General features: G+C 40.8%; 1 protein-coding gene across 5 annotated transcripts in view; it reads right to left on the reverse strand.

Annotated features, from left to right (window-relative positions):
* LOC135257863 (gephyrin) overlaps positions 1–17,641 on the reverse strand; it is a 404,797-nt gene that overhangs the window by 142,276 nt on the left and 244,880 nt on the right. For all 5 annotated transcript variants that reach the window (XM_064341059.1, XM_064341060.1, XM_064341062.1 and 2 more), the window contains one exon: positions 6,994–7,266. In XM_064341059.1, coding sequence (XP_064197129.1) covers positions 6,994–7,266 — 273 coding nt within the window. The remainder of the gene's footprint in view (positions 1–6,993; positions 7,267–17,641) is intronic.

Here is a 17,641-nt window from a genome sequence, read left to right on the forward strand (position 1 = left end):
ACCGAGAGGAACACAGACGCTGTTAACGGACAGCAGATGTTGCTTCACGCTACGAAAACACAATGGAGTCGCCTCCAGAAAATAATTTATGTTATGTCGAAGTGAAATATCTCTTTAATCGGCTAACTTGCTGTGGTTAGCAAGCTAGCTATTTAGCTTTCTGGCGAACCAGAGCTAACGTTATACTTACCTTCATAACGGAATATAAACCGTTATAGCTATCTAGCTAGATCGCCACGCTAAGTATCTATCGATAGCTAGCATCATAGCTAACAAACTTGTCTTGTTTATTTAGTTTTTGCTTTGGGGTGTGGTAATTCATTTTTGTGATAAATTATTCACGTTTGTCATTTCTAATTAGTTTAGGAAGTGCCTGTATGTGCCATGTTGCGCTTCCTTGTCAAGAAGCCGAAATCTATAGTAGTACCAGCCCCGTGATGATGATGATGGTTGTAGTAGACCTAGTAACGCTATCGATAACGTTAGCAGCGGAGCTAATGATGCTGGTCAACCTTGCAGCAGTGGCGCTGCTAATGTCGCTGACGACTTAAACCAAAACACGGCAAGTCAACCACTTTTAAAGTCATACCCCCACCGACTAATTAATGGTAGGGAGAGATGCTTTCAAGCCACTTGGTGTCAGTCTAGACGCTGGCTTGAATACTCCATTAAGAAAGATGAATGCTTTTGTTTTCCCTGTCGTGTTTTTAGTAGTCCCACAGCTAACGATAAGGATAATGTGTTCGTCTCTACTGGATTCACAAACTGGAAAATGGCACTTGAACGCGACAGGGGTCTACAAAAGCATGCATCAAGTCAGGGTCATTGTCTGGTCTACAACCTCCCCAGACATTCCCATGTCACCCCCCTGCTCACTGACCTCCACTGGCTGCCTGTTATGGCTCGCATCAAATTTAAGTCCTTGGTGCTTGCATACCAGGCAGCTAAGGGGTCAGCACCAGGGTACATTCAGAGGATCATCAGACCCTACACACCAGCCAGACCTCTCCGTTCTGCCACCTCTGGACGCTTGGCACCTCCCCCTCTTCGCGTCTGCACTTCCCGCTCCCGTCTGCTGTCTGTCCTGGCCCCTCGCTGGTGGAATGACCTCCCCGTGACGGTCAGAACAGCAGAGAATCTCACCACTTTCAAACGCAGACTGAAGACTCATCTCTTCAGGCTGCACCTCTCCCCACCCCTCCCTAGCCTATAGTTCAGCTCACTGTACCTAGCTAGGATAATTTGATTATGTTAGTGTATCTGGCAGGATTGTTTTTGTATGATTAGGTGTGATTCCAGTGCTAGTTTGTACTTGGTAGGATTCTTGCTTGCTGAACAAGCTTACTCTACAGGGTTGGAGTCCTGATCGATGTGGTCACTTCTGGCACTACGATCCTTACTTCACTCTAGTGTTTCTTTTGCGCCTCTACATCATGAAACCTATGCACTTGTTGTACGTCGCTCTGGATAAGAGCGTCTGCTAAATGCCTATAATGTAATGTAATGTAATGTCATTTGCAAGCAACTTCTGCATGGGCGGATTTTGGCAGAAGGCAGGAGAAGTATGAAACTGTTGCGTCCTTATTAGGTCCCCAACAAATCGAGAAGAATCGTTACTATGTGAAAAGTATTGGAGCGGTGGTTCGATTCTTGGCAGTAAATGAACTTCCAATGAGAGGCGATCTTGAAACTGTTACTGATGATGACGATGGTCTTGCTGCTGGGCTATTCGTTAAACTATTCCAGTACACATTGGCTAAAGACAACAAACTGGCTGTGATTGCCAAAGGAATACCTCAGTGTGCAAAATACACATCAAAAACTATTCAGAATGAGGTAATAGAAACATTGGCCAAAATGGTGACAAAGGAAATCAAAGAAAAATATGCAAATTCAGACTCTAGTGGCTATTGCATCAAAAGTGATGGTACCCGAGACAGATGCAACATTGAGAATTTATCAGTTATGGTCAGATTTGTCCGTAATTCGATACCTGAGGAACATCTTATTGGATTTCTGGAGTTGCACCAGCTTGACACAGAGTACATTTACACAGAAATGTAAATTGAACCACCTTACAGAGACAGGTTTCAGCACAGACAATATCACCAGCCAGTGCTAAGATGGAGCATCTGTGATGAGTGGCATTAGAGGGGGTGTGCAGGCTATAATACAGAAAGGACTGGGCAGGTACATTCCTTACATTCACTGCTATAATCACCAGCTCCACCTCTCCACAGTACATGCCATTCGGAGCGAACCATGTGCTAAAATGTTTTTTTATCCAGCTCACTCTACTCCTTCCGCCACCATTACATTACACAGAAATACAGCTGCCCCTCACTGAAGGGATTGTTAGAGATTCGATGGACAAGCCATTATGAGGTGACCAACTGTGTGGTTGACAATGAGGATCTGATATACTTGACATTTTGTCAAAGGTTTCAGATGATGTTGGTGCCTCCGTAGATGTAGGCAAGGAGGCATCTGGGTTGATCTGTCAGATCAAGAAACAGGTTTTTTGACATTGGCAAATTTTTGGTGCATTTTCTTTGCATTTTGAAGCCTGCTAATGCGATTCTGCAGTCGCAGTCCAGGGTTTCCCCCAGAAAAGTTGTTAGGCTCGGTTGTAGGTATCTTTTAACGGGGGCGGGGGCCAAGTGTCTTTTTTGATGGGGGCCCGGCGCGGGCCAGCGACAGACTGATGGCAGCACTAAGGTAGGGCCGTATAGTTTCTGTGATAACAGAATCACGGACGGAATCGCGGAATTGAGAATTTTAAAAAAGGTATAACACAGATTCCATAGGGCCCTACATTAAGTCAGTGCTAAAAGCTGACTGAAGATTTGAAAATATGACTACCTAATGTTAATGTTATAAATAAGTAATTTATTCAACACACATTTTAAAAAATCAACAACTATTTACGGCATAGCAGAGTCTTACAAAGAATCTGACAACAATGTACAGTCTTGGTTTTCAACAACAACAAAATAAATTCAATTCAAATAAAATAAATAATATCAAAGTTTTTGCACTCTACAAAAAACTTGTATTCAAGACCTGATTGGCTACTGAGTCTTACATCAAGCCTTGGAATGCTGGGCACATTTAAACATTTAAAAAACTGTCTAAGGTTTTTTTGGCTTTTACCTTTCCTCCTTGACATTATCCCTAAATAGCACAAAGGATGTATTTGTGTTACTGACTATTTGGCTAGCTAGCTAAGTTAGCTAAATGACCACCGTGACATACAATTTTTCCCGATCGTGAAAACTGCCTGACTTGTTTACATTTTGGACAGATGTGGCTCCTGAGTTAATCTATCGTTGTTTGCGTCGCAGCACTTTCGACACAAGCAATATCAAAAAAATCCTGAAATTTCTTCTTACCAAAGAATGCCTGACCCCCACCGTAGCGTTTTTCCCCCAAAGATGGTATTTCTAGATATAGCCTAATTATGCTGTTGTGTTAATTTGTACACAACAGTACAGGCACTCTTCATCATAAGAAATTGTAGGATTTTTCCGATAGATTTACTCAGTAGCCACATCTGTCCAAAATGCAAACAAGTCAGGCAGTTTTCACGGTCGGGAAAAATTTTTATGACAACGTTGTCATGCACATCAATGCTATCAAGCTAACGTTATTAATAAACAAGTGAAGTCGTTATTTCGATGGTGATTAATAAGTCATGTAATGTTACAGTGCATCGAAAGTTACATTCATGCTACTAATTTAACGCTACCTACACACTGCTTAAGTTAATATAAAAAGTGTAATGTACTTACCGACGAGATGAAGTGATAACGCAGTTTGTAACGAGGTTGGTTAGCTTACTAAATAAGAAATGGTGGCTTGCTAGGTAACGTTAGCTTGTGATAGTTGGATGCGTCAAGTGCTGAATGTCACTCTACAGACAATGAGGGTAAAGAACACTGATCTCAGACCTGCTATTTTCCTATAGTGCGTTCACGTTTTAACCAACAGATGTCGCTGGTGAGCTTTCCAACCGAGTCGCCCCACTGTAACTGTAGTTTAAAAAACATCTTCAAAATACATTTTTTTAAAATTCCCAGATGCTTATAGGCCTGGCGGAGGCTCAACTTAGGCCTGGCGGGCCGCCGGGCTTGCAATACACTGAGGTAATTCAAGCATCAGTGGAATCCTTTACAAACTCTTCGCAGAGAAGAAACTCTTTTGGCTAAATATTGTGATGCTACAAATGAGCCTCCATCGAAATGCCAGAGAATCATGAGTACGCATTTAGCTGACTCTGTTGTTCTTTCTACAATTGGACATTGTGATTCAGGGAATTACACTGAAACCGGGAGTTGTCTGACTCTAAGGAAACAAATGCTGAGCATTTTAGACAGGGCTTTGTCAGAGATGGAGATTTTCAAAGAAGAGCTTGGATTTGATGAAGGCTTTCTCTTGTCTACTGCCAAATTCTAGTACATTTCTAGATGCCATTATCTTTGGGCCCCTTCATGTGATTGCCGGTGTATCAAAAACTGAAAGGGAGCATGAAATTATTGTAGCAAAACCAATGCTGTTGAAAAAATTATGAGATAATGCTGACTGCTGCACAGTATGCAAATATCTGCAAGAATACAAAGATGCATTTCCAGTGCTACATAAGATCTATGTGTCTGCCCTTGTGGTTGGTGCCTCATGTGAGAACTCTGTCCTACGCCCTTCTGATGCTCCATGACCGGAAGAAATATCTAGTGATTTTGGCCCATGCAAAAGCAATCACTCAGAATCTTAACATGGATGACTTTGTGAGGGAGTTCTCCTCAAGAAACAGACAGTTGATACTTTGAGTTAGGCTGCATCCTTGTTAGCTGTATTAAGCTTGTAAGAGCCTTTCTGCAATCTCAGATGAACTTTTTATGTTCTTCTGAACTTATGAATTACTGTTAAGTTAAAACAAAGAAATATTAATGATTTTTTCAAATATTAATTAAAAGTTAAACTTGTATTTCAAACAGGTTACAGTTTACTGTTAATCAAATCAGTTCACTGTTAGAATACTGATTAAATGAATGGAAATGGGAGTCAGTAAGGGGGTATCTGTTATCAGAACAGCAGCATATTAAAAACAAAATGAGCAGCAAAATACAAAGACCATTTGATGTGTAAGTTTCCGTTATGATTTTTGTTTTTTGTAAAAATGGTTATTATATGAGAATTAAATGGATTTATGCTATATAGTGACTGGGCAGAATACTTACTTCAGACACATGCGCACAGGATTTGTGCAAAACTTAACTTACATGCACGTATCTCAAGTTAGGATTTGGGCCTATAAGCACAGGTTTATTTACGGTAAGTTATTTAAGCTAGTAGGCTGATTATAAAATATATGATGAATCAAGTGTGCATCTCTTCTATACAGGATCACCTTTGTGAAACAACATACTAATTATAATTTTTAAACTTTTGTACAGGCATTTTCATCTCCACCCCTTCCATCTCCTGCACGAGACTCAGACTACCTTTGGCCTCATCCATCTCCTGCATGAGGCTCAGCCTACCCCCCTCCATCTAAATGGTAAATGGACTAAATGGACTGCATTTATATAGCGCTTTTATCCAAAGCTTTTTTTCAATTGATGCCTTTAATTCACCAGAGCAGTTAGGGGTTAGGTGTCTTGCTCAGGGTGGGGATCGAACTAGCAACCCTCCGACTGCCAGACAACCGCTCTTACCTCCTGAGCTATGTCGCCCCCCATCTCCTGCATGAGCCCTTTGTCTCTCAAGTCCATGTATTTAAACTTTTCATCACAAGTTGCAGGTTATTATAAGCTAGTAAGAAAGTAGAAAATATATGAATTATGAATCAAGTGTCCATCTCTTCTGTATAACATGATCACCTGTATGAAACATTTATTTATTCACTTTTGTATAGACATCTTCATCTCCACCCCTTCCATCCTCTGCATGAGACTCAGCCTACCCCCTTCCATCTCCTGCATGAGCTACCTCTCAAGTCCAGGTATTGAAACTTTTCATCACAAGCTGTTGTCCATTTAATAAAACTTGACATCATGAAAAACAAATTCACTGTATGTAAGTTCATCTTTAAATCAGTTTAGGTTGTGATAGCCATGGTTATTACATATTTGGATATATCCTTTTCACTGAAAAACAAATGTTGGTTGATAGTATTTCTTAATGGTATTTTGCCCACCCTGACTCAGACAGTTTTGTACATGAATTTAAATGTGTTGCATGAGGCAATTATAAATATTTGACACTTTGATCTGACAAACAAAGTTTGAATGACATTGTAAAATGGTAAGATTAAAAAACACATGGCCAAGTGACTTGAAACAATTGAGGAAACATTGGGTAGCATTGCTTTGGAATACAGCTTATTTAATTTTGGTGAGGCGAGATAGCCTATATTGTTTGTAGTACAGTAACTTGGCGTCATTTTAATATCAATACTTTTAATGGCAGGCCTAGATTTTGCCAGTTTGAATGAATGAGTGATATACAGTGTATGTCTTATATGTGTGAGTAACTTGGCATTTTTGCACATTGAAAATGTGTTTTTTATTAGATTTATGATAAGGCGTGGACAGCTGATGTCCTGTGAGTGTGGGGGTGACCATGGTCTGGTCACATTGTGTATCCTTGTGACGCTGGGATTAGAATATCATCAGAATCAGAAAAGGAAACCCTCACTGCCAAAATCCTCTTCTCTCTTCTGCCCTGTTCCTTATCATCCTGTTCTCCAGGGCTCACTAGCCAAAAGTCAGAGGGTGCTATGTGTCTGTTTGCCTCAATCTTTTCAAAAGCAAGGGACAGGATTCAACCGAATCTGTATAATGTACTGCATTATTTAATTGGAGACCAGTTGCAATGAAACTTGGACACCTTGGGGTCCTGTGTGTGTATGCGTATGTGTGTGTGTGTGTGTGCGTGCATGTGTGTGTGTAAATATGCATGTGCCTGTTCGTGCATTTGCCTCTTTCTTTTTACCTTGGCAGCAATGGCAGCAGCAGTAATGTGTGAGGAGGAGCTGTCCTCGGTGGAGGCCACTCCACTGTCCTTCTTCTCCTCATCCTCCTCCTCGCACTGGACACCCTTGTCCTCCGTTTGCTTGTGTGGGCTGTTGACGGGGGGCGGGGAGAGGGGTGGTGGGGGTGAGGGTAGGTCCTCTAGCTCATCGTGGACCTCCTTCACCTTGACGACAGCATCCCTCAGCAGGTCGATGGCATGGGGCAGCGCAGGGAGGATAAACTGAAAACACTCCTGGATGGGGGGAAAAAGGGCAGTTAGAAGAGGGGTGGCAGAGAGGAGGTAGTTAGAGGAGATGGAGACAGAAAGAGGGCAGTTAGATTGGGGGACTACGTATAAAAAGTGCTGTAATTACTACATGGTGAAACCAAAATGCAGACCTGCCAACCTGCACGCATTTTGTGTACCAACCACGCAGTTCTTGGTCAAAATACGCAGGTACGAAATGCCAGCTGAAACTACGCAAAAAAAAATAAATAATTGTATTGTAATTGAATTACGGAAAACAATCAATTAATACAAAACAATACTGTACATTTATTCGGTATTTAAACAACATCCCTCGGATTGAACAAGATGCTACGACCTTGTTCTTGTGGTTCTGTAACCCCTCCCCAACCCACTCAACATCCACTGATACGCAGCGGTACTTTATTATCCATCGAGGCGTAATGCTGCATTGCTGAGGTAATAATAATGGGGAGTAATAATCAGCACCAAAAGCACAAAAATGTGACCGTAATGTTAACATATAAAACGTTAAAACATGTTCGGTAATTTTACGCGATGATGCATTTCAAGGGGTATATCCTAATGAGATAAATTTGTGTATATAGTTGGCCGTAGTAGTAGCTCGCATACGATTTAGCCTCGTTACGAGACGGCTATGGTGTGAATAACTGATGGAGTAATTTAGCTGCAGTAACTCAAACGCTACGGAGACTCCCTGTTCAAACTTTGAATCGCGCACGCTCTGTTGGAGCAAAGAGACATTGCAAAGGTGTTTGACTACAGACTGCTAACGTAGCAAATAATTCCTATTATTGCAGCCAGTCACCCGACCAGCCTGCAGTTAGAAAATAATCATGAAGTCAGATGACGAGGATGCTAACAAGGAAAGCCCTCCGTAATATGGCATAAGAGAGAGAGCAGCAGACCTACTAAAAAGAAGCGAGTCCATGCCCCCCAGAAGTTCCTCGCAATATATCAGGAGCAATGGCCGTGCCTCCTCCCCTCAAAACTTCCGCACCATGCATTTTGCACGTTGTGCAATTATGATTTTGACATTAGCCACCAAGGAGCTTCAGGTAATAATTTAGCTAAACCTCTAGTTACAAAGGCCTACATTCCTAGATAATTTTTCAATTGAATAATTTTTTTTTTCATTAGGCCTATATGATGTGTGCCTTTATAAGCTATTTCAATTATTTAATTATTAAATAAAAATGGAAATCATGAACAGAAACTTGGTTTTATTCATAATTGACAGTGTTTTACATCGCAACATACGTTTTTTTTTTTCATTTAGATTACAACGTATGTTTCTGTAAATACTTGAAAATGAAAACATATGTTACAATATACAAAATAAATTATTTCCATTTTTATTAAATAATTGAATGCAATTCACTTATGGTTATCTGTTTGTATATGCACACATATCATATAATGAAATATTAATCATGAAAAAAAGCAGGTGAACTCAAACTTTTGACTTGCAAGTATATAATATAGCCCAGTGCAGGGCAAATGATATTTTAGAATCAAATTATACAATTTTTCCTGATCACTTCAACAGTCAAAACTAGAATTATGAAGAAAGGCTTGTGTGTGCGTGTGTGCGTGCAAAGCGAAGTGGTATGTGCGAAAGCATGTGAACTAAGCGTTACACTGACTATTGTGGTACTCAAAATATTTTCCTAAGGTTGGCAGGTCTGAAAATGTATAAGAATACCCTTTAATAAAAGCTCTGTCTGTGCACTTTGACCACGTGTGAATTGTTTGAATACAAACAAAGAAAATAAAATATTAAATCAGAAAAAAAGCAGGTGGTTTTAATGTTGTGGCTGATTGGTGTATATATATATATATATATATATATAAATAAACAAACAGTATTAATGATTAGTCAATCACACGCCCATGTGGTAACTACAAGGAAATGGGAGTATGATATGTTCACAAAAGACAAAAAAAATCTATATTTATATTGATCCCCGGAAAAGTAGTGGCTTTTACAGTAGTTGGTGAATCAAATACACTTTGCATTGTAACAAACGTCTAAGTTTGTCCCTGGCTTTTGTGAAGCATGTCACTACTTCAATAGCCACTACTTTAAAAGTGAATCAGGGTTGCCATGTTTGGTCTGTCTATATTGCAGTGCCATGGGGTAGTTGTCATTCCTTGTTATGATTGGACATGTGTTCAGTGACTCGATCGTTGAGTCTGCGTTCAGTCTGTCCAACATAAAAGCAGTCGCACCTGCAGGCGGTAAACTACAAATTAGTATTATAATTGGCTATATGTTTAAGGTGGTACATGTTGTTTGAAAAAAAAAAAATCAACAAACAAGTTCGTTTTCACCATATTGATAAAATGATTGCAATTACTGCACAGAAAGTTGACTGATGGTTTCTGCAGACAAGTGGTTCTTGTTGGAGTAGGTAGATAACTCCAGACCAATTTGCCCTTCAAGGTAGGCACTTATTTAAAACTGAACACTGGAGGCTCACTAAATACATCGTGCAGTGTATGATCGCTTTCAGTTATTCCCCAATTATGTTTTATAATGTTCTTAACCTTCCAAGCCTCTCTGCTGTATTGTGTGATGAAAAAGATTCGATTTTTCCTTATTGGGCCTACAGGTTTTATTAAGCAGACTATCTTGATTAAGGGACTCAGACTATAGCCTTTTTGAATGAATCATATATGGTATACATATCAACTGCCTTGTTGAAGTGTTCTTCAGAGTCACAAATATGTTTCAGTCTATGGTATTGCCTGAATGGTATGTTCTTAATGAGACCAATAGAATGGAAAATCAGCTCTCAAAATTTAATTGCAATTGGTCAGTGTTATTTCTGAAAACAGACATTTAAAGATTGCCCTCACAATCCTTGTGATTCTCAGGTCTAAAAAATGTATTTCAGAGACTATATTCAAGACTGTGCTTTAAATTATTGTTGGTCGAATTAACATACTGGTGGAAGTTAAGTAAATGTGTTTCACATCCTGAGAAGAAAAGAATTATGTCATCAATATACCTTCCATAAGACACAATACGATGTTTCGCTGTTCCATACAAGCTGAAATACTGTGTACATAGGAAATTGCTACTGTCTGGAACAAGGTGAACCCACCTACCAAAACAACCTATATACCACTTACACTTCTAATTACGTATAGGTTGTTAGGCATGCATTGTTTCTCCTGTGTAAACAAACCACAACTTTTTTTCAGTACACACACTGAGAATGCTATGCACTGGCAAAAAAAAGTTGAGAATTTATTACTAAAAAAGGTTGTCGTTTAACGACAAATTCATTTTGCCATGCCTAATTCTAAACAGAAGACTCAGCATTTGGAGGCCTTGGCAGAAATCACTTGTCTTGAGTGAATATTCTGAGGAGGACAGTGAAAACAGCTTTGATTTGTGAGCTTTCTAGCCAACGGAGGTTGCAGTTGTCAAACCAGTACAAGAACCAGTACAGTGAGTCCCGGGGTTAGTTAACAGAAAAGGAATTTATTGATATTAAATCTTGGGGGAAAGGGAAGCAAAAAATAACTGAAATCCTTCCCGGTCGGGGTATTAATCTTCCTCTCCAGGGCAAGTATGCTCCTCCTGGAGATACAAAGTGGACAATATTTAGGAGCGTGCGATTGGTTACCGGCCAGCCCAGTCCAGGTCTGTCTCCTCTCTCCTTCCTCCTTCCGGCCTTGTAGGAATTGTCCTCCAGCCCTCTGTCCTTCCAGTGCGACGAGACCACTCCCACAGTCAGACAATGTGTCAGCCCTTTACTCCAACCAATTCCACAGTCCTGTACAGTTGAAAGTTCCAATCTTGAAATTCATATTTTTAAGTTGGTCCACGGCCGCTTACCGGCCCAGGAAAGGTGAGGAGAGAAGCCAGGTGTCGTTTCCTCTCTAGCCCCCAACCCTCCTCTCACTTCTTTGTTCTGCTCCTTTATAGCCTGTGAGGCAATCAGCTCAAGCAGACTCAGGTGCGCTGCAGGAGAGTGGAAAATTCCACATACCTGCATTCTGTTGTAGCCCTGTCCGTGGTGCTGATCTGTGGAAGCTCACCCGGTCTGTGGATTGCTGTCCCTGGTCCTGAAATCTTCCTGAAAAATTTGGGAGGTAATGGGCACTCACCATTTGCCCCAGTAGTCGCCGGTGGCGGTAGGCCCGGCTGCCCTGGTGCTTCTTGTGTTCGCCTGTGGAGCACCGATAGGGCCTCGAGGCGCCACAGACTCCACAGCAAATGGCACGTTCAGTGAAGGGATTTATCCCATTTTATTTATATTGATGAGAATGTAAACACATTCTCAAAATATTTGTATTATTATGCAGTACACTTATAACAGTGGTTCTTAACCTTGTTGGAGGCACCGAACCCCACCAGTTTCATATGCTCATTCACCGAACCCTTCTTTAGTAAAAAATAGTGTAATAATGCAGACTAGACTGAGGGGTGGACCTCTGCGGCGGAGGCTCCACCGAACCCCTGAGACCGACTCACCGAACCCCTAGGGTTCGACCGAACCCAGGTTAAGAACCACTGACTTATAAAGAAGGATTACACTCAATTTTGAATAATAAATGCAGCGTGAAATTGTGTGATGCATTTGACATGTTGATGGGGTGAGATAAAAACATCAATTGATGGACCTTAATCAATGCATTAGTAAACTAGATAGATAATGTCAGGGTTCTGTGTTTTCCCTCTGTCTGCGTTTTCCTTGTTGGGCTGCCAGAGGGCGGCACTTCTGTTTTGTGTCCTGTTTAATTGTATTATTGTTTGCTGGTTGTCTCGTTTTCCCTTCCCTCTCTGTGGCCTGATTGTTCATTGTGCCCTCCTGTGTCTCGTCTGTGTCGCGCCTATTTAAGTTTCCCTTCTCCCTGACTCAGGTGCTGGATCCTTGCTTGTTGTAGTTGGTCAGTTTGTTTGTTCGTGCCTCCGGTCATGTTCCTGCCCCGTGTGTTCCTGCCCAGGTTCTGTTTGTAACGTGTTTTTGGACTTTTGTATTTTCTTGTTTCCCACGTTTTTTTGAAGTTTTTCTTTGTGTTTGTTATAGCTGCCCTGCGAGGCTTTTTGTTCCCTTTTTCCCTGGAGTTAAGTAAAGTCTTTGTTCATCCTATTTTTGGAGTTTTGTGTTTTTCCCTTCACTCTGCGTTTGGGTCCTTTCCCTCGCCCTCCCTGACAGATAATGTAGTTTTTCTACAATCTTCCAGACCTGCTGCTGCCAAAGGTGGCAAGAGGAGAGCAAGGAGATGGAAGTGGAGAGGGAGGGGGAGAGGGAGAGGGAGAGGGAGTGGGAGGAGGAGGGTGACAGGCAGGGGGAAAGGGAGCTAATTTCAGATTTCACACTTCTTTCACGAGCATATAGTATACAATATATCGTATTTTATACCTCTAAAGTCTCATAATATCATTGTCCGGGAAATAACAATATAGCACCACTCATGTCAGGATTATATTTCTATATTCTCACATTGGGCACCACTTATGTAGGCAAAGCAGTATAATCGCACAATTAAAAATCAGTCTCATAAAATTACAAGTTAACTAGACTATTCGACCATAAATTTGGAACTTCAATTAATAATCAAAATTACAAATATTAAGGAGCAAATAATTAAATCAAAGATATAACCTGAAGGATATAGTTCTGGATAGGCTATTTTGACTTAGATTCCTACGTTCTATCAACATCAAAACAGACACAGGTTTAATACAATTATTTATTAAATAAATGAACAAGCAGAACATACACAACTAATCTAAATGTGGAAACTGCTAAATACGGGAAGGTAGGGGTGCGTGTGTGCGGTTGTGTGTGTGTCCCTTTGTCTGTGGACGAAAGGGGAAAGGGTAAACAGCAGGTTGGTTGCGTATGTGTGGGGTACAGTGTAACTGGCATGGTTGAATAACTTAGCTCAGCTACGAAAAAGTATTGCTCCCGGTAGTGCCGAAGAGTGAAGCGTAACTTCAGCTCTTAAGCAATACATGCAACCAAGTTATTTGCCCACTACCAACTATACAACGTGTGTGGTGTGGTTAAGGTTGGAAAGTCAGTCGGGGAGAAAGAGAGAGAGAGACCACATGTGTGGTTGTGTTCTATCAGTTCTATCGCCAGCGCAAATGATTTTAAATGATTTACCCTACAGGGTTGGAGTCCTGATCTATGTGGTCACTTCTGGCACTACGATCTTTACTTCACTCTAGTGTGTTTCTTTTGCACCTCTGCACCTTGAACTAATGCACTTGTTGTACGTCGCTCTGGATAAGAGCGTCTGCTAAATGCCTGTAATGTAATGTAAAAGACAAAATGGAAAGACACAATATCACATTAAACCCAGTACAGACTAAGCTAAACTGCTATTGCCTGGAAAGTTTGCTCAGTCTTACTGTCCATCCATTCACACAGGTAGCGGCCACCGGTGGTCGCTGTGGGGTCCTGGAGAGAACAGTCTTGGCATTTTGAAATTGTGGAGGCTTCCAGATGTGAGGCACGCAAGCCGAGTCCTTGTTCCATAGCAATGCCGATGTTTTTCGTCCCCCAGTCAGTCGTCAACAAGGTTCCTCTTCCACTAGCTCTTCATGGTTAGTTGGCGCAGCATCAGGCATGCGCTGGTTTCCACGCGGGATGGATTAGGCTTGACCGCCGCAGGCGAGCTAAATCGGCAGAGCCTGGTTACTACATACAGCGACTTCATCTGTGCATTTAGATAAGTCGGTGACAGCAGCGATCTTAGGCGTTCTGCAAGCCTTTGACTTAGAGTTCTACAGAGTTGTGAGAACTCAAGTAAGGCCCATAGGAGTTCCACAGTATGTGGGCACTGATGGATTATGATTAAAAAGTTGACTCACAGAAAATGTTATATAAGCAATTATATAAAATATCATATAGATCATATGCTAACTTGATAAAGGTACTTCTGGAAGTATACTTTTAAAAGTCTATATATCTAGTCTATATATCTAAGTGTACTCTGTTTCACCCCATGCCATGTTCCTGTTGGAACGTAAGCTAGAGGAGATAGACTCCAGGTATATATCAAGTGCTTTAGGCTATTAGAGGACCTCTAGGCCTGCATGGTCAGCCTTGGTATGGACTCCCTGATCCTAACTTATGATTGGCTAAATGGAATATTTGCATAATGGTGATTAAATGAATCTCATAGGCTAGAAAAACAGTTCTTTATCTCTGAAAACTATATAAACTCCTGTATTGGACTTCATAATTTTGAAGATTGTACTTGTACCTCTTCCCAACCGGTCGTATTTTTAATTTATATAAAGGAGCTCCTGACTGTCGTTTATCTTTATTTTCAACACCGTCATTTTTGTTAAGAAATTCCTACAGTTACTTTTGTTGGCAGTGGTGGGATTGGAAATAATCTCTCATTTTGGCTACAGAACCTGAGGACTCCAAAGAGAGGTGAGTAAATTTAAAATACCACCCTCATTAGGTTATGGAAATTCCTCTTATTCTGCTGTTAAGATGAGAGTGACCCAATAACCATTTTTATACATATAGTTGTATTTATTTGATGGTTTGTTGATCCTCAAGCATGACAAAATAATATTATGCGCATGCGTGTTGTGATAAAAAGTCCTGTAAATGGTGGCGTAAGACCAGAACAGGGCTCTGGCTGCTATTTTATTTATGGTAAATAAGTTCATAGGTAGGAGACCTGTGGTGGGCCGGTTGCAAAAGACCTAATTGGAAGGTGGGGCTGCTATTTTCATTATGGTAAATAAGTCCATAAGTAGGACACCTGTGGTGGGGCAGTTGCATGAGACCTCATCGGAAGGTATGCCTGCTATTGGGATGGCAGGTATGCCATCCCGCCAAGTTACGCCTTGGCGGGGGCATGCCCCATACCTATACAGCACCGAGAGTTTGGCACTTTTCAGGGTTCCCCACAGAAATAACCACAACAGCCACAGACACTCAGCCCTTAAAAACATTAAATTCTGTACATTCGCACCCCATTTCAACAGACAGAATTCATAAACAACTTCACATGTCCACACAATAAAGCCCCAAACTAAGGGGATTTTGCATTTTCTCCTTTTTCTTCTTCTAATTCTTCTTCTTCTTCTTCTTCTTCTTCTCATTCTTATTTTTCCTGCCACCCATCCCACTAACAACATGTCTCCCCATTGGACATTTTACCGACACCAGCCAAATCTTCACCTACACGACCCAATAAAAAACTTGCATACACACGCAAAATACCCATACCTTTTTACTCTGAAACAGCTAGTCTGCCTGTGGCCTAGTGTGCAAAGTTACAGTCTTGGGAACATGGGGTCTTAGGTCTCAAGCCCAGCTAGGAACACGTTTCTTTAACCTGCTTTTGCTCTCACTAATAATTGTCTACTACTTTTCAATTATTGCTTTTGCACCATATCTACCCACCGTTCACCGAACATATACACTGCATTATGACATACCGTCTGCAGGTTCAGTTATTAACCGGCTACAATATTGCAAAGCCATATGGATTCAACGGGAGCTCTTCTGTGCTTACTGGCCTGTGTTCTTCTTTAAAACCACAGACAGGTTTGCTAATGATATTTCACGCGTTGCATAGCTATGTCATGGTGCTGCACTAACAAAGTCACAGACTGGTAAACCTCCGGTCGAAGGATTGAATCCCACCTCGCCCTCAGGCAGATAATTTCCTCTTTTACACTAACGTTTTCTTACGCTTATATTTGCTTTACCAAAACTCACTCACGGCCACCCATATACATTTCATGACGGCAAATGTATTCCTTTTATTAAAAAGTTACACCAGTTCACCACTGTGCCATTTCGACTAACTATATTTCTTCACTTGGCTACCGTACAAAACCTTCTTATCAGCAAACGCCACGTTTCTACATTCATGTTACCTCGCCCTGTTCTCTATCTAGCCACATACAAACAATTACTACGTATGTACATTCTGCAACTCCCCATTAAAACATTACATTTAAAATCATGACTCACTCATTATTATAGCTACTAGTACTGAACATGAGAAAAGCACATCAGTGCAGTAGAATTCACACGTTACTTAACCCTCCACTTTAACGACTACTGCTTTATACAGACTCGTTCGATAAGGAAACTAAGCTCGCTCATGGTCACTTCATTTACTTCACACTATAGTCTGTGATCATGTCAACCTTCACCTACATGCCCATTCTGCTAAAAACATATTGTTTCAACTACGCAGTTTAATCATTTCTCCTAATTTCTCTCACACTGTTGTTATTTTCTCATATGAAAAGCTTGCTGGGACATATGCGTCTGCTCCTCTTCTCCACTATCAAGTTCTCCGGTTCTAGCTTAGCAAAACAGCGAAGAGGATTCCTACCTGCAGATAAGCCTATCAAAATGCCTTATAAACCTTACAAACACTAAAAGTGCATCTCCACGAAATAACAGACAACGGAGCAGGACAGAAGGGTACACAAGTTGCGACCTAGGGAGCTCTAATTCTACGTGTCAATTCTTGTCAATCAAGGCTCGTTGCATGGCCGTCAAATCCGTGAGTACATACACTGGCCATATTTCACCTGCGTTTCTGATGCCTTTACACTTACGCCACCTCACCCTTTGTCACAGCCACTGTTTTACATATATAGCAAACCGACACTGCTAAACGGTACACGCTCATCAGACTGTACAAATTCACACAAGGATAGCCATAATCCACAACCATTTCTTACAGGGTCACTTCGCATTTCTTACTCTCATAATAAAACGCTTTGCAAAAAGAAATGATATCTCATAAAAAACACGTTTTCAACGTACAAAAATGCCAAGTTACTCACACATACAAGACATACACTGTCTATAACTCATTCATTCAGACTGCCAAAATCCAGGCTTGCCATTAAAAGTATTGATATCAAAATGACGCCAAGTTACGGTACTACAAATAATATAGGCTATCTTGCCTCACCGAAATTAAATAAGATGTATTCCAAAGCAATGCTACCCAATATTTCCTCAATTCTTTCAAGTCACTTGGCCCTGTGTTTTGTAATCTTACCATTTTACAATGTCATGCAAACTTTGTGTCACATCAAAGTGTTAAATAAGTAAAATAACTAAAATTGCTTCATGGAACACATTGAAATTCATGTAGAAAACTGCTGGTGAGTAACTACAGGAAGCATATTTCTCCAGAAAATATATACTTGCTTCTGAACTGAATTTGAGTAAATGTACAAGTGATTGTATATTTGCTACGTACAATAGCTAAGCAAGCTGAAAGCGACTGTTTGCCTATCTGGTCAGCTACAACCTTTCATGTTTGGTTTGCAGTGAAAAAGAACTGCTTGTTTTCATTAAAGTGTGTGGCCCCGGAAGACTTGTGTCATCAT

Source organism: Anguilla rostrata, chromosome 6 (assembly GCF_018555375.3).
Source record: "Anguilla rostrata isolate EN2019 chromosome 6, ASM1855537v3, whole genome shotgun sequence".
In the NCBI taxonomy this organism is placed as follows: Eukaryota; Metazoa; Chordata; class Actinopteri; order Anguilliformes; family Anguillidae; genus Anguilla; species Anguilla rostrata.